The following is a 22,365-nucleotide window of genomic DNA, read 5'->3' as shown; positions in this document are numbered from 1 at the left end:
AAGCCACCGGGTCTGGGACGCGAACCGCGGTCGACTACATGGGAGTCCAGCGACATAGCCATTACGCTAACTGCTGGTCCCTAGGGGAGTCCAACATCTTTAATCACCACCCCACCTGCCAGCCACAAATAAATAATTCTTAAAAATGAAATACTTTCTCTCTTGTTTTTTCTCTACTTCTCTCTCTCTTTTCTTTCTTTCTTTCTTTTTTTTTTGGAGACGTTTTTGCTATAGGGTTCGTGCACTTGCCAGAAAGACAGAAAGACACAGAGAGACAGAAAGCAAGAAATCACCCCTCAAGGGGGATGGCCACGTTGCAGTCCCTTCTCCTCCATTCTCCTCTCGAGATCTTGGGCACGCACACACACGCACCTGGCATGAGTTTAAGCCACTGGGTCCGGGATTCGAACAGTGGTTGACTACTTGGGAGTCCAGCGATATAGCTATTATGCCAAGTGCTGTTCCTATAAATAATTGTTTTTTAAAAAAAGAACTACTGCAGGAACCAGCAGTTTGCATAATGGCTATGTTGCTGAACTCCCATGTAGTCGACCACGGTTCAAGTCCCGGACCCAGTGACTTAAACTCACGCCGGGCGCGGGTGCGTGCGTGCCCAAGATCCCGAGAGGAGAATGGAGGAGAAGGGATTGCGGCATGGCCATCCCCCCGGGGGGCGATTTCTTGCTTTCTGTCTCTCTGTCTTTCTGGCAAGTTTACGCACCCTATAGCGAAAACCTCTCTAAAAAAAAAAAAAAGAAAAGAAAAGAAACTACTGCATCACTATTTCTCTCTAGTAAAACAGATAAGTTTCCTCCAAAGAAATATGTAATTTTGGTAAAAAGTTTACTTTAAAAAAAAGAACTTGAGGGGCCAGCAGGTGGCATGGTACTTAAGGGTGCTGGACTCCCACATGGCCAACCACAGTTCAAGACTTGGACCTGGCGGCTTACTTTCTTGCTTTCCCTCTCTCTCTCTCATTCTGTCCCTCTCTGGTCAAATTAAATAAATAATAAAGTTAAATAAAATAACTCTTAAAAAAAAAATAAAGAAGTTGCAGAAGCCCAGACACCAGAAGGTGAGATCTTCCACACAGAAGGAGAAATCTGAGATCGCAGAGCAGAGCAAGGTTGAAAGAAAGAGCAGGAAGCTGTGGACTCGCAAATTTTACCAAAAATCGAAGTTGTTCCTCAGCTCCAGGCTTACCTGCGATCAGTGTTTACCCTCGCGTGGAGTTTATCCTCACAAATTGGTGTTCTGAATTTCTTGCCAAGAACCTAATTAAATAACTGATCGTAAAAATAAATCTTTTTTTTTTTTTAATGGCCATAGTGGGGCCAGCAAGTGGCATGGTGGTTAAGGTGCTGGACTCCCACATGGCTAATCATGGTTTGAATTCCAGACCCAGCAACTTGAAAATCACACGCATGGGGACCAGCAGTTGTCATAATGGCTATGTGGATGGACTCCCATGTAGTCCATGCGGTTCGAGTCCCAGACCTGGTGGCTTAAACTCACGCCGGGCGCGTGTGCGTGGGTGCCCAAGATCCCGAGAGGAGAATGGAGGAGAAGGGATTGGGGCGTGACCATCCACCCGGGGGGTGATTTCTCGCTTTCTGTCTCTCTGTCTCTCTCTGACTGGCGAGCACACGCGCCCTATAGCAAAAAAAATAACTCTCCAAAACATTTTTTTTTAATAAAGACTTGTACTAGAATGTTTATAGTGTTTTTATTCATGCTTGCCAAAAACTAGAAATGACCTACACGTTCCTGAACTGGCAAGTCGATAAACTGTGGTAGATCTACACAGTTAGACAAGCTCAGCCATAAAATGGAGCAAATTCCTGATACGCAACAGCATGAATGAATGCTAAGTGAAAAAAGCCTGATTCAAAAGACTATGTATTCTATCATTTTATACATGAGACATTCTGAGAAAGGTCAAAATATAGGGTCAGAAAATGAATCAGTAGTTGCCAAAGGATGAATGTGGGAGGAGAAGCCGACTGCAAAGGAGCATGAGGGAATCACGGTGGAGGCAGCGGTGGAGACTGCTCTAGGTCTTGGTGCTGATGGTGGTTACATGGCTGTAAGTGTACGTCAACACTCACAAGACCGGACACTGAAAGGGCAAATTCTACTGTTTGTAAATTTTACCTCTATAAACCTGACTTGTGGGTGATGTTCTTTTTTTTTTGAATTGCCACAGAGTAAGCACTCCCCAGACAAAGATGGAGAAACAGAGAATGAGAGAGAGAGAAAAAGCACTCCCCAATGGGATATGACCATGCTGCAATCCCTCTTCCTCCACCTCTCCATCCTGTTGGGATTTGGGGCATACCTGCATACTCGTCTGGCATGGTTTTTTATTATTATTATTCATTCATTCATTCATTTTGACAGAGAGAGAGAGAGAGAGAGAGAGAGGGCAAGTGAGAAGCCACCAGGTCCGGGACTCAAACTGTGGTCAGCCACGTAGGAGTGTCCAGCACCTTAACCACCACGCCACCTGCTGGTCCCCTGGCATGTTTTTCAAGCCTCCAGGGCCAGGATTCAAACTGTATGGTTGGCCATGTGGTATCAAGTTCCCTTAACAGTAGGCTACAAGGCCAGTCACATAAACCTGACTTTTAAAAAAGGAATATATTTGAAAAAAAGAAAAAGAAAAAGAAAGAGAAGGAGGAAAAAAAATTATTATTTACTTTATCTTATTTATTTATTTATTTATTTATTTAATTTGCTACAGGGTTGACACGATCACCAGAGAGAGAAGAAAAGGCAAGTCGCCAGGTCCAGAACTAAAACCGCTGCTGGCCATGTGGGAATCCAGTGCCTTAACCAGGAATTTTTTATGAGCCAACACTACTTGTTGGTTCAAAAAAAAAAAAAAAATTCTATTGTCAGATGGTGCATGCACTCACCAGACAAAGAGAGAAAGAAACCACCCCCTGGGAGTGTGCTCATGCACAATTCTATTTTTTTTTTTAATTATTTATTGTGGAACCGGCAGATGGCATAGTGGTTAAGGGCACTGGACTCCCACACGGCCAACCGCGGTTCAAGTCCCAGACCTGACTGGTGGCTTGCTTTATCACTTTCCCTCTCTCACTCTCTCACTCTGTCCCTCTCTGTTCAAATTAAAAATAAATAAAGAAAGAAAGTTAAATAAAATGAAGACCAGCAGTTGGTGTAATGGTTATATAAGAAAGGAAGGAAGGGAGAAAAAAAGAAAAAGAAGAAGAAGAAAAGAAAAGAAAGAAAGGAAGGAAGGAAGAAAATGAGAAAGCAAAACATCAGGTCCAGGACTCAAACTGTAGTCAGCCATGTGGAAAGTCCAATGCCTTAACCACCATGCCACCTGCTGGTCCCATGGCACAATTCTTTTTCCTTTATTCCTTTTGCCAGAATCTTGAACACACATGCACATGTACCTGGCAATGTTTTCATAGTAATATGTTTTTTAAAGGATTTATTTATTTATTTAATTTTATTGTTATTATTATCTTTTAATTTGACCAAAGAGAGACAGAGAGAGAAAGGGAAAGTGAAAAAGCAAGTCAACAGGTCTAGGACTCGAACTAGGGTCAGCCATGTGGAAATCCAGTGCCTCTAACCACCACACCAACTGCCAGCCCCCATAGTAATAAGTTTTTTTGTTTGTTTTTTGAGAGGTTTTTGCTATAGGGCACATGCACTCGCCAGAAAGACAGAGAGAGACAGAGAGACAGAAAGCGAAAAATCACCCCGGGGGGGATGGCCACGCCACAATCCCTTCTCCTCCATTCTCCTCCTGGGATCTTGGGCATGCACACACCCCCAGTGTGAGTTTAAGCCACCAGGTCCAGGACCCGAACTGTGATCAACTACATGGGAGTCCAGCGACATAGCCATTACAACAACTGCTGGTCCCAGTAATAAGTTTTTTTAAAAGGATATACTCTCTTGAATTTCTACTGATTTTTTTAAATAATTTTTTATTTTAATGTTATTTGTCCTTTTTTTTTTTATTTTTTTTTTATTTGCTACAGTGCATGTGTAGCAGAGAGAGGGAAAGTGAGAAAAAGCAAGTCACCAGGTCTGAACCACAGCCAGCTATATGGGAAACCAGGGCCTTAACCACTGCGCCACCTGCTGGCCCCAACTTAAAAGGTTTTTAGTTTGCTTTTTAAGTATCCTAACGTATTTTGAGTCAACCGGAGCTTAATTCTTTGTTCTAATACTATTTCTACGTGACCTCAGACAAGTTGCTTTACTTTCCAATATTCTTGGCCTAAAAAGCAGCTATTTTGAGAGTAAATAAGATGCCATTGAAGGGACCGGAAGATGGCATAGTGGTTACGTTTCTGTACTCCCACATGGCTGACCTCAAGTCCAAGTCCTGGACCTGGTGGTTTGGAACTCAAGCCAGGTGCTTGTGCATGCCTGCCCAAGATCCTGGGAGGAGAATGGAGACGGAATTGAGTGTGGCCATCCTCCCCTGGGGGGTGATTTCTCATTTTCCCTCTGTCTCTGTCTCTTTCCTGTGAGTGCACATGCCCCAAGGCAAAAATCTCTTAAAAAGAAAAAAAAAAAGTGAATGAAAACACAGCAAGCACTTTCACATTAAGGTTTCAAGAAATCCAAATCACATTACAATCTGATCTGAGAACAAACTTGGGTGCTGATTTAAACCAGTAATGGGCTAGCCATTGCCACAAGATTTCGCTGTATTGTCCTCTGTTCCTTCAACAGCAAAGAAAAAAATTCCCATTAATCTAAATTTCTCACTATTGAAGAGAATAGAACGTTCATGTCTTTTGCTCGGTTGGTACACAACCTTCATATGAGTTAAATGAATGATAGAGAATAAGAATAAAGGGGGAGGGGACCAGCAGTTAGCGTAATGGCTATGTCACTGGACTCCCATGTTGGTTGACTGCAGTTCGAGTCCCGGACCCAGTAGCTTAAACTCATGCTGAGCGCATGTTCGTCCGTGCCCAAGGTCCCGAGCGGTGTGACCATCCCCCCAGGGGGTCATTTCTCTCTTTCTGTCTCCCTATCTCTCTCTGTCTTTCTGGTGAGTGCATGGGGCCTATAGCAAAAAAATCTCTCAAAAAAAAGTTAAAAAAAAAAAGAATAAAGGGAGAGGCATGGTCTGGTGGCATGGTTGTTAAAGCAACGGATCTCACATGACTGACTGCACAGTTCAAGTCCTGGACTTGAGCGCTTGAAAAACATGCCAGGGCGTGTGTGCATGCATGCCCAAAATCCCAGGAGGAAAAGGGATTGCGGAATGGCCATCCCTTCCCCAACCTCCCCCTCCTCCAGGGAGTGTTTTCTCACTTTGTCTCTCTCTCTCCCTCCCTAGCAAGCAAAAGTGCCCTGTGCAGAAGGGTCAGCCCCATAGGCTAGTGGTTAAGGAAGCTGGATCCCACATGGCCCACCATGGTTGGAACCCTGGCCCTAGTGGCTTAGGAGAACATGCAGGTCACATGTGCATGTGTGTCCCAAATCCCAACAGGATGGAGGAGAAGGGATTGACGCATGACGACACCCCACTGGGGGATTCTTTCTACCTCTGTCTTTGCCTCTTTATCTCTCCTTGGCAATCACATGTGCCCTCTGGCAACTGGGGGGAAAAAAAAGCAGAGACGAATAGAATGAGAGCCACTAGAGCAGAAGGAATAAAGAATTACAACTCCAGCGCACTGTGATAGTCTTTGTCCTTCCTTCTTCTAAAGCAGGTAGTTTAGTAAATATATGAAGGAGAATTCTGCTTTGACATAACCCATTTTTGGTGTCACTCTCAGAGCCAGTGAAGCAGGGGGTCTGCCTAGCTTGGAGTAGCAGTTGTTCCATCCTTACATATAACCACAGGACCTGGTTAAACTCCCCTGGTTCTGTTCCCATCCTACAGAGGGATGGCTGATATATAAGAAAAATCTCACTACTGGGACCAGCAGATGGCGTAATGGTTACGTCACTGGACTCCTACAGTCGACCGCAGTTCAAGTCCCAGACCTGATGGCTTAAAACTCATGTCAGGCGCATGTGCGTGCATGCCAAAATCCCAAGAGGAGATGGAGGAGAAGGGATTGTGGTGTGGGCATCCCCCCTAGGGGCGTGGTTTCTCATTTTCTGTCTCTCTGTCTCTCTCTCTCTCTCTCTCCAGCAAGTGCATGTGCCCTGTAGAAAAATCTCCCTAAAAAAAAAAAAAAAAGAAAGAAAGAAAATCTTACTACTAATTGTTTCCTCCAGCCCCTCCACCTTGGTTCCCCTAACACTTTGTTCTACCACTATTTCGAATTTCTCACCATTGGGTACAGTAATTGGGGGAGCTATCTGCATACCTCAAGATGCTCTGAAGCTCTTGGGAGCAGGGATTATGTCTTATTTATTTTTCATTTAATCTAGTTCTAGGGCACGACATGGTACCTAGCACCAATAAGCACTTGATATGTTTGTAAACTAGTAAAGAAATTGCTGCTAACTTCAAAGGAAAAGACGATACAAAGAGTAGTTCTAGGTGACTGGAATTCCTATGAGGAACCACAAACGCCTCACTACCTCTGCTTCTCTGCTTCTCTCTACCTCTTTTGGTAGAGGGAGTAGTTTTCAGCCACAGTACCTCAGACCAGAACTATGGGCATCACCTGGAGGCCTGTGAGAAATGCAAATCTCAGGCCATTCCGTGGTGACTGAGGCCGCTGGAGCCCACATGGCCAAATGAATTCGTGGTGTTAAGTCTCGGCCTAGCAGCCTGAAACATATTCCCGTTGCACCCTGTGCATTCTCCAAGTCCCAAGAGGAGAATGGGTGAGAAAAGATTGTGGTGTGACCATCCTCCCTGGGGAGTGCTTTCTCACTTTCTCTCTCTCAGTCTCTCTGTCTGTCTCTCTCTAGTGAGGGCAGGTCCCCTACTGCAAAATATTTTTTAAATGCAAATCTCTGAGACTGGCCCCATAGCTTAGTGATTAAAGCAACTGGAGTCCACATAGCAGACTGAGGTCTGAATCCTGGCCTCGGCAGCTTCATAAACATTCTGGGTGCATGTTACACATGTACTGAACATACCAAAAGAACGGAGAAATAGAGAAGGGATGTGACACAACCACGCCCCCTGGACAGATGCTTTCTCCCTCTCTCTGGCTGGCAAATCCATATGCCCTCTGGCCATTAAAAAGGAAATGCAAATCTCTTGTCATATTCCAGACCTACAGAATTGGGTGCTATGGGATGAGACCCAGAAATCAGTATTTTAATAAGCCTTGTAGATGATTCTGATGTAAACTGATGTTTCCTAGAAGAAAGCTAACCGGCGCTTGTATTCTGGTTTAGCCTAGCAGCTATATGACCAACCCATGGATGAATCGCTAAATTCTCAAAACTCAGTCTCTCCAAGGTATAACAAAGGGGTTGGGAAGATGCCTGAGAGCCCTTCAGGTCTAAAGAGGCAAAAGGAAGTTAATGTACCAATGACTAGATTCACTCATTTAATCAAATATTTATGTACCAAGCAATGTTCTGTGCATGGAATCAGTGCATGTCACATAAATGACTCCTTTTTAGTTAAACAAACTGCAGACCACAAACTTTTTTAAAAGGTTTTTGCCATGGGGAAAGGAAAGAGACAGAGAGACAGTAAAAGGGAAAGTGAGAAATCACCCGGGGTGGGGGGAATGATGGTGATGTCATACTCCCTTCTCCTCCATTCTCCTCCTGGGATTCTGGGCACACACACACACATACACACACACACACACACACACACACACACACACACACACACAGTGATTTTCCAGCTGCCAGGTCCAGTACTCAAACTGCAGTCAGCCATGTGGGAGTCTAGTACCTTGACCACCACTCCACCTGCTGGCCCCATCAGACCACAAACTTTCACTTATTTTCTGTCTACAAGAACATACATGTGTTGTATAATGCAAACAAGAAAACTGAGAAAATGATCCAAAGAGTTCTGATCATAGTCTGCTCTCTGCCCACCCCCCAAATACTACTTTGCTTTAATTCTTGAATATTTTATGTTTGCTTAAGGGGACTTAGCATTACATCAATGTGTTAAAAGGCAAGCATGTGATAATAGTGGGATTACCTATCACATTAGAATATCTCTGAGCCAGCAGGTGGCATGAATCCCACATGGCCAACTCCACAGTTCGAGTCCCAGAACCAGCTACTTGTAGGGCACACCTGTGTGTGTGTGTGGCCAAAATCTTGGAATGGAAGAGAAGGGACTGCGGCATGGCCAACCTCCCCCGACCCAGATGGGGACAGTGGGGGGATGATTTCTCACATTGCCTCCTTCTCTCTCTGTCTTGCTCCAGTAAGCACACACTCCTTGTAGCAAACTCGAATGAATGAATATCTCTGGATCTGTATTACTTCACGGCCCAAGGCTGCTTGCTGTTCAACATCATTCTGTTTTCTCACTGGGTCTTCTCAGCAATTAGTTACCATCTGTACTTGAATAAGTTCCATAATAAGTTCCTTCTTTTTTTTGGGGGGGGTTGCTATAGGATATGTGCACTTGCCAGAAAGACAGAGAGAGACAGAGAGACAGAAAGCGAGAAATTACCCCCTAAAGGGGATGGTGACGCCGCAATCCCTTCTTCTCCATTCTCCTCTCGGGATCTTGGGCACGCATGCACACGCGCCAGCGTGAGTTTAAGCCACCATGTCTAGGACTCGAACCGCAGTCGACTACATGGGAATTGAGCAACATAGCCATTATGACAACTGCTGGTCCCAGTTCCTTCTTATTTTTGACTATTCTTGTTTCCTTTTGATCTGCCTCCCACCCTCACTGCACTCCCATATCCCACACAAACTCAAAGCACTTACTGGGTCCCTGAAATGTGTTTTAAGACTAGTAAATTTAAATATGTAGGTAGGACCTTTTTAAAAAGAATTATTTATTTATTTATCATTATTATTATTATTTAATTCACCAGAGAGAGGGAAAGTGAATATGGTCCAAGTCCAGGACTCAAGCTGCAGTTGATCATGTGGGAGTCCAGCGCCTTAACCACCACACCACCTGCTGGTCCCTAGGTAAGACCTTTTAAGAAAATACAAATAAGGAACCACATTTGAAATCAAGTTAGTTTCTTATTCCCGTTTCATTGCATTTGCAAGGACGAGAGATGGCGCCAGAAGGCAGTGCAATGTCTTGGTTTTCATAGGATGTTCGCCAAGCCTAGGGTGAGAAAAGGGCTTGAGGGAGACATCAAAATTGAAACAAACATGCCAGAGTTTGAGTAAAAACTAAGATGGAGGGGGTGAGTGAGAGAAACACTTTTTTTTTTTTTTTTAAGAAAAAGTCTATTTGACAGCTTCTCTAAACCCGCACAACTGGAAAGCAGCAACAGAAAGAGCCACAGTAACACAAAACCCAAAATAAAGTCAAGTCCCTAGAGGATGGTGCTTGCCTCTTCTCCCGCTCTCCTCGAAACCGGGTCTTTGTCCTTTCGGGAAGCACGAGGGCATGGAGGGGCTGCCCACTCACGAGCAGCGAGGCGTTGATTTGGAGCTAAGACTTCTTTGTGACATTGTGTAGGCAAAATCCCACCCAGGCACGTGGATCCCGGCCTCCCCATGGGATGGGAGCGGTGACAGCCCACCCGCGGTGAAATACTTCCCAGAAGAAATCTCACCCCAAACATTTTAAATTAAAATGTAAAAATTCATAAACGAGCCAGGAGGTGGCGCCTGGCAAGACACACTACCTGGCTGGGGAGGCTGACTCAGTTCCAGACCCTCCACGGAACTCTGTCCTGGCAGAGGTCATTCTGTCCAGACCTCTTTCCTACCATGTGAAAGTTGTCTCTGCTTTCTTTCTTTTGTCCGTCCCTCTGTTAACCAACCCGATGCCCAAGAAATCTGACTTATACTTTAAGCCTTTTTTTTGTCCTAGGTGGGATGAACGGGGCTGTAAGAGAGCCTCAAAATATAAAGCTTTCCTGTAGGGGAAAAATAATTAGGAGAGTGATGAGAGAATTAAAAAAAGCAATAAGTAGAAAAGGAAATGACATCTGCAAAGTGGCTTTGCTTTGCAGATCAATCGGAGGGGACAGAAAGGTGCTGCGAGCTGGTCCCTGCAGGAGCTGATGATCCAGCACATGCATTGTCCTGTTCATTTGCTTTTACGCTGTTCCCTTATTTAGCTCTCGCTCCTTTGTTTTGGCTATTTATTGCAAGTCTGCAAGAGCAAGGAAGGCAGAGGAAACTAAATGGGGACACCCTCCTGCTGGTGACTCTCCTGAAGGGTAGTGAAGGGGACGGAAGAGAAAGAAGTCTCAAAGCCTGTCTTGAAATTATCTTTGGACTGCACATTCTCCAACGAGGGATTTAGGATGTACATTCCGATCGGGATTTCCAGTCCCGTGGGGGAGCACACACCAACCCACATTCCTGAGCCAGCGGCCTCCCTGCTCGGCTGGCCCGGCTCTCAGTGGCAGGTTTCACTCGGTCCCACATGTCCCGGCCTGGCCCTTTGTTGGGCAGGAGGGAAGACCCTGGGGCCCTCTTCCATGTGGATCACATGGCCTCCCTCTGGTCCCTCCCCTCTCTTTCTCTGGAGTCCGCCTTTTTTTTTTTTTTTTTTTGATGGTGGTAGTGATTTCTAAGGTCTCCCCATCTCGCCTCCTGCCCTGGCCTCTCTGCCTGGGTCAGTGTCCTCTTCAGTGACAAAAGCCGCCCTAGATCTGGGCTCCCCGGAGAGGGAGGTGGCTGGGTCTGGCAGTTAGAGCCGCTGTCTCTCCATGGTGCTGCTGCAGCCCCTCCCCCGCTGGGCACACAAATGGGCTTTATCCAGCAAACAAAACCGCCCTCCCCCACCCCACCCCGGGCCACACAGGCACGTGGACCCAGGCCTCACCGTGGGAAGGGGGTGGTGACAGGCACAGGAGAAAGAGACCGCTCCAGACAAGCTCTCTTGCCGCCTCACTTCTCTTCTTTACTTTTCACAATCCAGGTTTTAGTCCTTGACTTCCCACCTTCTACCTGTACCCTAAGTCCCCAACTTGTCATCTCTCTCCTAACTCTGCCCTTCCTGAACTTATTCTAAGGCAGTTCAGATTCTGCCGGGGATTGGGGACAGGTCCTCCAACCCAAGAATCTGCTCCTCAGAGGAGAAGCCAGACGGGAATGAGAACACCGTGTCCTCTCAAGGGGGCTGGATTGGACCCCAAAGCCCCTCTTCCCTGCCCCCACCTGTTCCAGCAGACACCCGTCTGAGCAGCATCTGTGCGAGTAGCTGAGGAAGGAAGAGTTCACCCCAGCTGGGTTCCTGAGCCTGGGCCAGGGCTCCGGTGAACCCTGTGGTGCTCCAGCCCCCAGCCGGGCCATCCTGCGTGCTTAATCGCTATTTAAGGAGCCATTCGCCAGCGGCCCAGGCAGCACCCCCGCCCCATGTACACTCGTCCAGAGCCACCTTAAAAGCGGGAGGCAATTGTGAAGTCGCTGGCCAGCAGTGGAGTGGAGACTGAGGGAGATACACAGAAAGGGCAGGGAAGGCAGTGAGAAGTTTGTCCTGCAGACCCAAAACCCACCGTACTCTGCTGAAAATCAGATCCTCTGGAAGCCCGCAGAGCACAGAGATAGCAAGAGAGAAGTACACTCAAGGCCAGGGACTCGTTCCTCTGCCTCCCTCCTCCACTAGTCCCCAACTCAAGTTCCCGCACCCCTTCCCGGGATACCATGTTGATCTTCGCCCTCCTGCTGGAGGTGATTTGGCTCCTGGCTGCTGACGGTGGTAGGTGCAACTGGATGTCTGTGTGTCGCTCTTTGTGTCGGTCTGTGCTGATGCCACATGCGTGCTTAATGCAGGGAGGAAAGGTGTTCCTGAAGTCTAGAGGCTGGAATAAACTCAGGGATGGGGCGGGGGAAAGGACCAGGAAAAAATCGCTCCCCTTCTTTTCCCTTTGCCCTTCCAGCCTTGCTGTTCCTGGGGCCGGGGAGAACTCACGAGGGGCAGGGTGCGTACACGTGTGAGAGCAGGAATCTCTTTGCAGGCTTCTCATGGTCTCCAGTGCTCTTTCCCCCACTGCTCTAGTCCCGGGAAGCCCTCCTGGCCTTCTGTATTTACACACTCTCCCAATTCAGGAGCTGAAGTGGCCTGGAGTTGGAGGGTAGAGGGTTGACGGAGGGGAGGGCAGGCACATACCCGACGCTTCCTGCCCACCTCGGACCTTGATACCCAGCGGGCCATCTCACGGCCAAGGGCTCCTCCTAACTCTGAGTCACTCATTGCCCAGTTTTCTCCTAAAAGTTGTCACCGTAATAGTGAGCATCGGTCAGCAGCTGTAGTCTACAAAGGGCTTCAGGAGCTCCCAGGAGATGAGGAGGGGTTCTTGGAACAGGCCAGGTGCCCCAGGAGCCCAGGAGTTTCTCTAGAGACTTCGACAGTGTTTTTGTTTGTTTGTTTGTTTTGTTTTGTTTTTGTTTTTTGTTTTTTTTTGTTTTTGAGAGGTTTTTGCTACAGCGCGCGTGCGCTCACCAGACAGACAGAGAGAGACAGAGAGATAGAAAGCGAGAAATCACCCCCCAGGGGGATGACCACGCAGTCCCTTCTCCTCCAGTCTCCTCTTGGGATCCTGAGCACGCACGCACACGCGCCCGGGGTGAGTTTCAAGCCACCAGGTCTGAACGTGAACCGCGGTCGACTACATGGGAGTCCAGCGACATAGCCATTACGCTAACTGCTGGTCCCAACAGTGCATTTTTTATTCCCATGCCTGGGGCAGTATCCAGCACACAGCCTGTACAATTTAGATTAGTTAGAACAGGGCAAGCGAGGTATCTAGAAAGCAGACGGGGGGTGGGGCAGGTGTATGGTGCATGGTAAAACATGACGCTATGCAAGGCTGACCCACATGGAAGGGTTCCGGGTTCAAGCCTGCACATGCACATGGCCATGCTCTGAGGCTGGCTGAAGCTGGGGGGTGGGTTGCAGCATCAAGACCCTGCTGGGGTCCTGTCTCTCTCACTCATGGAAGAAATAAGTAAACAAAAAGAGAAGAGAAAGGAAATGAAGAGAGGATGATGGGGCATGGGAGGCACCAAATGGAGAGTTGCAAATTTCATCTGACCAGAAAGAAAAAATAGAAAAAGAGGAGGATGAAATGTATTGGGTCATCAGATGGGACCAGCAGTTAGCGTAATGGCTATGTCGTTGGACTCCCACTAGTCGACCATGGTTCAAGTCCCAGATCCGGCGGCTTAAACTCACGCTGGGTGCGTGTGCGTGTGCCCAAGATCTCGAGAGGAGAATGGAGAAGGGATTGCGGCGTGGCCATCCCCCCTGGGGGGTGATTTCTCGCTTTCTGTCTCTCTGTCTCTCTCTGTCTTTCTGGCGAGCGCACACACGCCCTATAGCAAAAACCTCTCCAAAAAAAAGTCTTGACGAAGTTTTCTATGCAAAAATTCATCATGACTTTTCCGACAACCCCATAGAATCAAGTGTGTGGAGGATCCGATGGGAGAGGAAGGGCACCTTCTCAGAGCCAGGGAATTCCAGAGGCTGCCTCCAGCCTTCCCTTGGGCTGCTTTTCAGAGCTGTCCAAACCAAGGACGGGGCAAGGCAGAACAGACCCAGGATGACATCTAAGACATCTTACAAGTCTGAGGAATTTAAGGGAATAAGCGAGAGAGGAATTGAGGATTTTTCTCCAGTTTCTAGCAATTTGAAATTGTAGGGAATTTTTTGAAAACAGAAAAAAAGCCCTCCTTTTTCTCCTTGCAGCAGTCGGCCCTAGGCAGGGTCTGGACCAGCAGACCCCCCAGCCTTTTGGCCAGAGACTGGACTGCACGGGAGCCTGGCATGTGACCCAGCTGGCAGCCCTCTTTCCCACACACAATACTTCACTTTCACCCTGTCCCAGGCCAGCGCTGGCCGTTCCCACTCACCACCCTCAACCTAGTGTAGACCCTACAGGGACTTCCGCCTCTCCCTAGCCCTCTCAGAATGTATGGAGCACAGGCTCCTGGTGACACGGAGCTTCTGCTAGAGCTACTGGGAACAGAAAGGATGAATTTAAATATTAATTTATACCCCAGTGTCTTGCTTCAGGCAGTGCTTCCAAGTAAAGGAGTAATGCCTCCTTCCCCCTCAGCAGCAACCCTCCCAGCACACTCGGACTCTCCCCTCCCCTTTCTAATGCCTTTCCTCCAAACCCTCTGCCACACCCTCAACCCACCCCACCCCAACTTCCAAGGGTTGGATTGACTTGGCACAGGCTGCAGAAAAAGTGAGGGCTGGGCCCACTGCACATTTGGATCCAGGTTAATTTTAGTCTCCGGCCTTTATCTCTTCTCATTCCTCCTCCCCCTTTACTCAGCCAGCACAGGACAGCCTGGCTGGTGATTTTAGATGCCCCCACCACCACCCCGACCTTTCCACTGAGGTGTCCAGTTTCAGAGCTTCCTTTGGGAAGTGCAGGAGTGGAGGGAGGAGAGCAGAGAGGGAGGTGGAGCGAACGGTGCCCCAGGGAGGAGAGTGGAGCCTGTCCTGAGCTGTGCTGGCTGGAACCCAAATTCTTTCCTTGCAGGTCAACACTGGACGTATGCGGGTGAGAGCTGGACGCAAGGCCTACGGACACTCCCTTCACATTGGGCAGAAGGACCTGGGTGTGGGTGGGAGGGGGTTTCCCTCGCCCTGGGTTTGCATAAGTGGCTCCCAGACCCTGCTTGTCAAATCCCACACCTCCTGAATCAGCAGAAAAGCCAGTTAGGTCCTTCCTAAATGCTCACGGGAGCGAGGGAGCTGGAGTGGAAAGGAAAGGGAATCCTGGGCCTAGCTGCCAGTTCTCCTCCTGCTCTCTCTGTCCTAATCTGTCCTGCCCCCAGCCTGCACCTGGAATTGGGACAGAGCTCAAGGTCAGGGGTGAGGAAGAGGCTGGCAGGATTGTTTGTGGCCCTGGGGGAGGTGGGACTCAATTTTTTTGAACTTCTGATTACTGACTGAACCAAACCCCAGAGCCAATGCAAGGTCCACGGTGAGAACGAGGTGAAAACGAGGCGTGAATGACAGAGAGGGATCCGATCCCAAAACCACTTGGTAGGAAACCCAAGGAGACCTGTCTCTCTAAGATCACTTTATTTCCCCTCATTTTCTGACCCCTGATCTCAAATCCCACCTCACTGAGTATTCAGGCTTCCTATCCACCCTCTCTTCTCATTCAGTTTTCCCATCCTCAAAGTACAGGTAAGTAAGGGAGCTGTCACCTACTGGTGTCAGGATGGCTGGGAGTCCTCACTGTCTCTGGGTAGGTGAGGGGAGCCACAGCATTAAGTTCAACAAGAACTCCTGTTGCGTCTAGCTCTGTACCACGGAGACCTGGTGTGAGTGGGAAGGGGTTTCCTTAGCCTGGGTGGAAGGAAATGCATTTCTGCCTCCACACAGGTGTATAATTTGGTGAGGGGTGAAGAAAGGGTGGCTGGGGCTGGAGGACAGGCCAAATGTCTGTGGTAACCCCTGGCAGGCCCACATGGTCAGGACCACTGGCCAGCCTCTTACCCTGAGTGTGGAAGCAATGCCCAGTCCCCCATCGATATCCAGACAGACAGTGTGACATTTGACCCCGAGTTGCCTGCTCTGCAGCCCTATGGATATGAGCAGCCTGGCACTGAGCCTCTGGACCTGCACAATAATGGCCACACAGGTAAGGGCCCAGGCTCCAAGGAGTTGTAGGCTCCTGTTCTCCTAACTTGTGAATTCTCGCGAAGTTCTGTCCATGAACGTGGAGATCTAAGGATGAGACTGGGCTCCTGTAGACAGGGTGGGAACTGAATGTCTAGAATCAAAGTCCAGGGGGTAAGTGAGGATCCTAGCACTGACTTGATCTTCATTGAGGAAAGGGGAGATGTGCGTGGAAGCACGGGCCTGTGGGAAGAACTGGGTGCTGCTGGGGGAGACGGTGGAAGTGGAGGGCCACGTTGAAGTGGTGACTAGAGATGGGAATGGGTCCACATGCCTCCACCAAGCCCGGCTTGCTCTTTCCTTCACAGTGCAACTTGCTCTGCCCCCTACCCTGTATCTGGGCGGGCTTCCCCAGAAGTATGTAGCTGCCCAGCTGCACCTGCACTGGGGTCAGAAAGGATTCCCAGGGGGATCAGAACACCAGATCAACAGTGAAGCCACAGCTGCAGAGGTACCAGGAAACCAGGGGCTCAGACTGGGACAGTCACAGGGATGGGAAAAGCCCCACTGGGGGGATGAGGCCAAACTTTGTGGGGCAGACTCAGAGCATACTGGATGTGGGGGTAGGGGTGGCTAGGGCCAAGGCCTTGGAGGGGTGGGGGGACATTAAACAACTCCGTTCCCTCCCTCCCCTCAGCTCCACATCGTACATTATGACTCTGATTCCTACGACAGCTTGAGCGAGGCTGCCCAGATGCCGCAGGGTCTGGCTGTCCTGGGCATCCTAATTGAGGTCAGTGGCCCCACCCCTCCAGGTCTCTCTGCTCCTCCTCTGCACCTCTCAGGCCTTTCCTATCACTGGCCTGCCTTCCGAGGCAGGCGGCAGCCTACCCTGACCATTTACTCTGTACCTGAATGTCTAACTCCAAACAGGGTCTCATTCCAAACTCTCCCCCTTCCTTCCCCTTCACTCCCCTTCCAGGTGGGGGAGACAAAGAATGCAGCTTACGACCACATTCTGAGTCATTTGCATAAAATAAGACACAAAGGTGAGTCTTGAAATCTATAATAGGAGGGAGATCAGACCTCAGGGAAACTCAAAAAGTGGGATGGGGTTGGGGCCAGCAGGTGGAGTGGTGGTTAAGGGCGCTAGACTCCCACATGGCCGACCGCGGTTTGAGTCCCAGACCTGGCAGCTTGCTTTCTCACTTTCTCTTTCTCCTCTCTCTCACTCTATTCCTCGCTAGTCAAATTAAAATAAATAAAGTTAAATAAAATAATTCTTTAAAAATAAAAAAACTGGGCTGGGGCAATGAGCAGGGTCGGGGGTTCCCTCTGGGAGCCCTGTGTGGCTAAGCTAGGCTGCAGACAGGAAGATGAGTCCTACTCTATTCCCCCCAGATCAGAAGACCTCAGTGCCTCCCTTCAGCGTGAGAGAGCTGCTCCCCCCACAGCTGGGGCAGTTCTTCCGTTACAACGGTTCGCTTACCACTCCGCCCTGCTACCAGAGTGTGGTCTGGACAGTTTTCCATCGGAGGGCCCAGATTTCAATGGAACAGGTGAGTGGTGATGTGGGGTGAGAGTCAGAGCTGGAACCTGAAGCCCTCTCCCACTCCCCCAGTGACACTGCTTCACTCTTCTACACCTCAGCTGGAACAGCTTCAGGAGACACTGTTCTCCACAGAAGAGGAGCCCTCTCAGCTCCTGGTACAGAACTACCGGGCCCCCCAGCCTCTCAACCAAAGAACTGTCTATGCTTCTTTCATCCAAGGTGACTGCAGATCTCAGAAGAGGAGATGGGAAACTGAGGGAGTCAATAGCAGGCACTACTGAAGTCTCTGGGAAGGAAACAGCTAAGAGGGAAAGGAGTTTCCAGGACTTGCTTGGGCTGGGGTGGGGATCTCAAGTCCCGCTGACCCACGTTTTCTTCCTTTACAGTGGGATCCTTATATACCACAGGTGAGATGGCCCTCCCGGGTACTGAGGGCGGGATACTTCTCAGCAAGGGGAGAGGCTCAATACCCGGGTAGTCCTAGGCTGACACCTGCTCCCTTTATCTCCCCCAGGTGAGATGGTGAGTCTAGGTGTGGGAATCCTGTTCGGCTGTCTCTGCCTCCTGCTGGCTGTTTATTTCATCGCCAGAAAGATTCGGTGAGGTCCTACTTTCCATTCCCCTAGCCTTGTCTTTCCTACTAAAAAGCTTTCTCCTCCTCCACCTCTCACCTGCTTCCCTTAGGACACCAGTCACTTCCATGAACCATTCTCCCTTCCAGGAAGAAGAGGCTGGGGAACCGGAAGAGTGTGGCCTTTACTTCAGCACGAGCTGCCGCTGAGGCATAAAGGCCCTCTCAGATTTTGTGGATGCCTTTCCCTCACGCCTATCAGGGAGCCTCGAAAATGGGGTGCAGGGACTGGCCAGGACATACTGTAGTAGTTGGCAGACACCCCTCCTTCATCCGTTCATCCGCTACAGAAGAGTATGGACCCAGACTCTCATGCAGGGGACACAGCGGAGCCTTCAGCTTCTCAACACATGCAGGAGATCAGGGCACGCCTTTGTTACCGCTGAGGACAAACTGCGTCTAGTTTGGGAAGTTGGGGATGTGCCTCAATGTCCCTGGCCTCTCTGTATGTCCCTAGATATGTTGCAGGATCTCCCCTGAGGAAAAAGGGTTCCTGTGGAGGTTATATTTTTTTTTTTTTTGCTCAGTATATATGGAAATTAAAGCTTCTGACTTTAATCCTGGCCTATCCTTTGGGAGCTCTGGAGGGTGGGGAAGTCCCTAGTCCTAGAGGTGACAGAGATGGGCAAAAGCCCAGGGGAAAGCAGCAGGGGTGATTACCTCCTTTTACCCTTGCAGGAAGGGGAGAGCCACTGCTGAGAAAACACTTAACGCAATGTTTCTGACATGTTAACCCACCGGCCCAGATCTCTGCCCTTGCGTCAAAGCTCTGCTTGGAAATCAGTGGTTGCCAGGTGAGAAGGAAGGCCGGACAAGAGAACTGAGAGGCCAGCAATCTCCATTAACATATTATCCCCTCCCTTAAGAGTCAATTTCCCCCACAATTATAAAGTCCTTTTTATTAGTCAAAATCACAATCACCTTGATTAAAAGGATGGGATACTCCACCCTCAGCAGAAAATGATACAGTTTATAGAAAACCTCCCCACCCTTCCCATACCCCAATTAAAAACTAGAAAAAAATCTGTCCTCCTTCCCTGCGATGTCATGGTAGTCTGGCTCCTCCAGCGGCACTGCAGCTCAGGAGTGGGCCAGCTCACCACAGCACCCTCCACTTCACCTTGGGGAGAGGAGGGATGCTGGTGGCCAAGGAGGTTAAAACCATTAGTTCCAGTAATACCAGTTCCCAAACATGCACTTCTTTCCTTTCTCCCTGAGACCAAGGGGAAAGGAAATAAACAGCCCATCCATGAGGAGCGATTTGAGGAGGGAAAATATAGCCCAAGGTCCAATATACCTCTTCCCTACCCCCACTCAAAAAAAAAAAAAAAAAGGCAGTTTGGGGTCTTTATCACATCAAAAATGGTTCCCCTCAGACCTGAGAAAAAGACCAACCTGTCCAGTCTGGGGAGGGGGTACTGGGAAACTCAAAGCTCATCCACCCTTGAGCCTCCATTAATTTCATCTCCAAGGCAATGGCTATACTAGGTCCCTTGTCTTGGCGACCTGCACTGTCCAGAACTGGAGATGGAGAAATACAGGGCGAGGAGATCAGGAGGGCACCCCAGGCCCAGGGGTCCCCCCCCAGGTTCCCTCAGTCCTCGGGTGGGATGCGCAGGGCAGAATACACCATCACCCGACTGTCCTCCTGCCGTCGGCCTGCAGAGGGGAAGGGGGGTGAGTCTTGGGCAGGGCGAGAGCGGAGCACTGACACATGGGGAGTCCTGGACAACAAGGGGGTCCCCAGGTGGTGGGGATAAGTGCAGATTCAAACCCACCAGTCACTGACTGGCTGAACCCAGACCGTTCCTGGTAAAGCTTAGAGACTACAGGTCACGAATGGACAAAGCAAAACCCTGAAGGTGGTGGGACAGACCGAAGAGGAGACGGAGGATGTGGGCAATGGACCCGGGCTGGGGCTGGGTTCAGTCTGGGCAGTGGACAGGCAGGTGGGATCTGTCAGGCGATCAGTCCAGGTAGTCAGTCCTTACACGAGAGGCTGCGCTGGATACTTCGGAGGGAGCCTCCTGCTGTGATGAAGGCCCAGAGCCCCATGGAAACAGTGACTGCATAGATGGGCAGCAGGCTGGCCTCGTACCAGGGGTTCAGGAACGTCTGGGAACGAGGTGAAGGGTAGAAAAGGGGTTAGATTCTCCCTCCACCGGATCCCCATCTTCTCTCTGTGCCTCTGGCTCAAACCTCCCCTGAAAGCTCGCTCGGACTCCCCAGTCTGTCCCTGCAGTGCGCCAGCATCTTGCAGTGATGGGAGTTTTAACTTACAGCTCCCTCGAAGGATCCTGCCACTCCTGCTCACCTCAGACCCTCTGCATTAGTTTAACTAATCCACTCACACTCTTCCCCAGAGCATCCCCAGAGCAGGTGACAGAACTGATGTGAGGTGGCAGACCTTGAAAGACTCACCTTTCTGCCTCTTCCCAAAGTTAAAAATGTCAAGCAGTGAGGATATGCTTTCCGCCCATCCCACTCACCATTAAATGCTTTTCTCCCTACTTCAGGCCCCTGTCTCCAACTCACCAGTCCTGATGTCAGTAGGTGACTCCCAACCACCAGGCCCAAAGCCCAGTACCGTCTCCTCTCACAGGCATCAAAGAACACAACTCCCCAAAAGGTATGGAGCAGGATAATGGCTGCTGTCAGAAAGGCTGCAGGGAGGGAGATGGGGATGAGCCACACCTCCAATCTTCTCCCAGCCTCCTGACATGTTGAGCCAAAGAAGTCTCCCAGGGGAAGCCGATACATCAGATTAGGACCAGGGAGAATGGGGCATGAAGGCAAGCTAGGAAGTGGGTCTTACCTGAAGTCAGAAAGTAATAGGGTGAGTCTCCATGGATCCCAACCACACCTGGCCCAAGGGCATCGGCCAAAATATTGATAACAGAGAAGACACCACTGATGATACCGAAGGAGAGACCAGAAACTGGGGAGAGGGAGGGCCTCGTCAATGTCAGGGATCACTGCAGCCTGATCACCAGTGACCCCTTCCCATTCCCTGTCACATTCTCCCACACCTACTCGCCCTCCAGACCTGCCTCTCCTTGGAAGTCAGTTATGAAGGAGAACAAGGAGCCACTCACAGCATGTGGCTTTTGGAGACTTCCCTAGGGGAGGGGGTAGCCAACTCCCTCCTCCAATCCCTGTCCCTTGGCTCACCATAGGCCATCTGGCGGATGGAGATGGGCGATCTTCCGTCCTCACTCAGCGACGCTAACCCCTCATCTGCCTTCCTGGGGTGAGGTGGGGGAAACATGAGGGAGGGCACGGCTGCTCCTTCCCCTCCAATGTCCTCCCTTAGTACCCCCTCTTCCAAACCACTTCCTGGGGCTGCCCCCCCTCCCCTTCAGACCTCCCCATCTTCTTACTTAAGCAGCTTGTAGTAGGCAAAGCGGAACACCTCCTGGAGAAGGACAGAGACTGCAGCACCAAAAATCAGGAGGCCATACTGGAGGCGGGCATCTGACCGGTCAGTCACATGGACCAAGATGAACCAGACCACAGAGGCCAGGAGCAGGGACACCAACCAGAAAAATGCCCTGAGGAAAGACAAGGGCAATGAGACAGACAAGGGCAAAGACAGCCGGAGAAATCAAGGAGGGGAACCAGTCAGAGCTGCAGTATGAAAAGTGGAAATCACACTTCCGGATGGGCAGGGAGACAGGGACCGGATAGGGTTGGTATCTCCGCCCAGGGACTCCTCTGTAGGAATCTGGACACGGGAAGAGGGAGAAATCTGAGTAAAGAGTCTTCGGAGCGATGAGTATCAGAGTGTGCGAGCACAGAAGGGGGAGGTATCCATTCCTGGATCCTCCCTTGGGGCACCTGACTCCACCGGCCCAGAGCAGCACAGCCCCTCAGGGGTCTCGGCCTTGGGCCTCCTCTGACATCTGCGGGAGGAGCACAGGAGGAACCCCTGCGATCCCTGGAAGGCGGATACCAACTGAGGGAGAGGGCGAACCACCCACACACCCGACCCGACCTAGTCCAACCTCCAGCTCCGACTTTCATCTCCCCCAACTCAGCTCGCCCCAGTTCCTCCAGCCCCTTCCGCATTTCTCTCTTCAACACTCTCCCGCATCTCCCCGACACCCTACTCACCCCGCGACCAGGATGATGACGCGAAGCGGGTCCCCAGCTACAGTGATCAAGAAAAGAGCGAAGGCTGGGCCGAACGCGACGAAAGTGCATCCGAAAAACACCGCAGCCCCCATGGCTGGGCAGCTGGGGGCGGGGTGGAGGCCTGGCCAACAGAGGCGAATGGGAGGAGCGCGCCAGGCGAATAGGAGTCCGCGAGGGGTGGCGACGCGACCCCAGGAGGGGCGCGGTGCAATGTCACCCCCGGACCCCGGGGAGGGGGGGGGCACCGAAACCCCAGATGAAAGTCCGCGCGACTTCCTCTACGGAAGCCGAAGAGCGCGCACACCCCGGCCGCAGCCCCATAGCCACCTCCCATCTAATCCCCACCCCGGAAGGCCAGCGGAGAGTCGGCGGGGAGGGTGGGGGGGCAGGCGGAGGGGCGGGACGACCCGGAGGGGG

General features: G+C 50.3%; 2 protein-coding genes across 4 annotated transcripts; one reads left to right on the top strand and one right to left on the bottom strand.

Moving 5' to 3' along the window:
• The first annotated feature begins 10,786 nt into the window (after positions 1-10,786).
• Positions 10,787-18,257, top strand: CA14 (carbonic anhydrase 14). 2 transcript variants are annotated; one of them, XM_014584173.2, is made up of 12 exons: positions 10,787-10,966; positions 11,531-11,746; positions 14,541-14,561; positions 15,474-15,653; positions 16,000-16,142; positions 16,329-16,424; positions 16,614-16,680; positions 17,033-17,190; positions 17,282-17,402; positions 17,570-17,590; positions 17,698-17,782; positions 17,905-18,257. In XM_014584173.2, the coding sequence occupies exons 2-12, from the start codon at positions 11,692-11,694 to the stop codon at positions 17,969-17,971; spliced, it is 1,014 nt and encodes a 337-aa protein (XP_014439659.1). In that variant the 5' UTR covers positions 10,787-10,966; positions 11,531-11,691; the 3' UTR covers positions 17,972-18,257. The 2 variants fall into 2 exon arrangements, with proteins under 2 accessions (XP_014439659.1, XP_006168544.1); XM_006168482.2 differs by lacking the exon at positions 10,787-10,966 and having other exon boundaries at positions 10,973-11,746; positions 17,570-17,595; positions 17,703-17,782.
• A 445-nt stretch (positions 18,258-18,702) lies between these two features.
• On the bottom strand, positions 18,703-22,287 carry APH1A (aph-1A gamma-secretase subunit). 2 transcript variants are annotated; one of them, XM_006168486.3, is made up of 7 exons: positions 21,928-22,287; positions 21,195-21,365; positions 20,986-21,059; positions 20,630-20,752; positions 20,350-20,477; positions 19,806-19,929; positions 18,703-19,473 (listed from the first exon to the last, which is right to left on the bottom strand). In XM_006168486.3, exons 1-7 carry the CDS (start codon positions 22,038-22,040, stop codon positions 19,409-19,411), a joined length of 798 nt encoding a protein of 265 aa, XP_006168548.1. In that variant the 5' UTR covers positions 22,041-22,287; the 3' UTR covers positions 18,703-19,408. The 2 variants fall into 2 exon arrangements, with proteins under 2 accessions (XP_006168548.1, XP_006168549.1); XM_006168487.3 differs by lacking the exon at positions 20,350-20,477.
• Positions 22,288-22,365: the final 78 nt, after the last annotated feature.

Source organism: Tupaia chinensis, unplaced genomic scaffold (assembly GCF_000334495.1).
Source record: "Tupaia chinensis unplaced genomic scaffold, TupChi_1.0 Scaffold145814_1, whole genome shotgun sequence".
In the NCBI taxonomy this organism is placed as follows: Eukaryota; Metazoa; Chordata; class Mammalia; order Scandentia; family Tupaiidae; genus Tupaia; species Tupaia belangeri.
Note: the sequence above shows the minus strand (reverse complement) of the source record. Positions and strands in the feature narration are given on the sequence as shown.

Bases quoted from the DNA above. Each gene is read 5' to 3' on its own strand.
- CA14 (XM_014584173.2), top strand. From the start codon at position 11,692: ATGTTGATCTTCGCCCTCCTGCTGGAGGTGATTTGGCTCCTGGCTGCT. The intron at 14,562-15,473 runs GTGAGAGCTGGA...AACCCCTGGCAG, and splicing joins TCAACACTGGACGTATGCGG to GCCCACATGGTCAGGACCAC. The intron at 16,425-16,613 runs GTCAGTGGCCCC...CTCCCCTTCCAG, and splicing joins TCCTGGGCATCCTAATTGAG to GTGGGGGAGACAAAGAATGC.
- APH1A (XM_006168486.3), bottom strand. From the start codon at position 22,040: ATGGGGGCTGCGGTGTTTTTCGGATGCACTTTCGTCGCGTTCGGCCCA. The intron at 21,366-21,927 runs GTGAGTAGGGTG...GTCTTTCCTCAG, and splicing joins GTCATCATCCTGGTCGCGGG to GGCATTTTTCTGGTTGGTGT. The intron at 21,060-21,194 runs GTAAGAAGATGG...ACCTCACCCCAG, and splicing joins GCCTACTACAAGCTGCTTAA to GAAGGCAGATGAGGGGTTAG.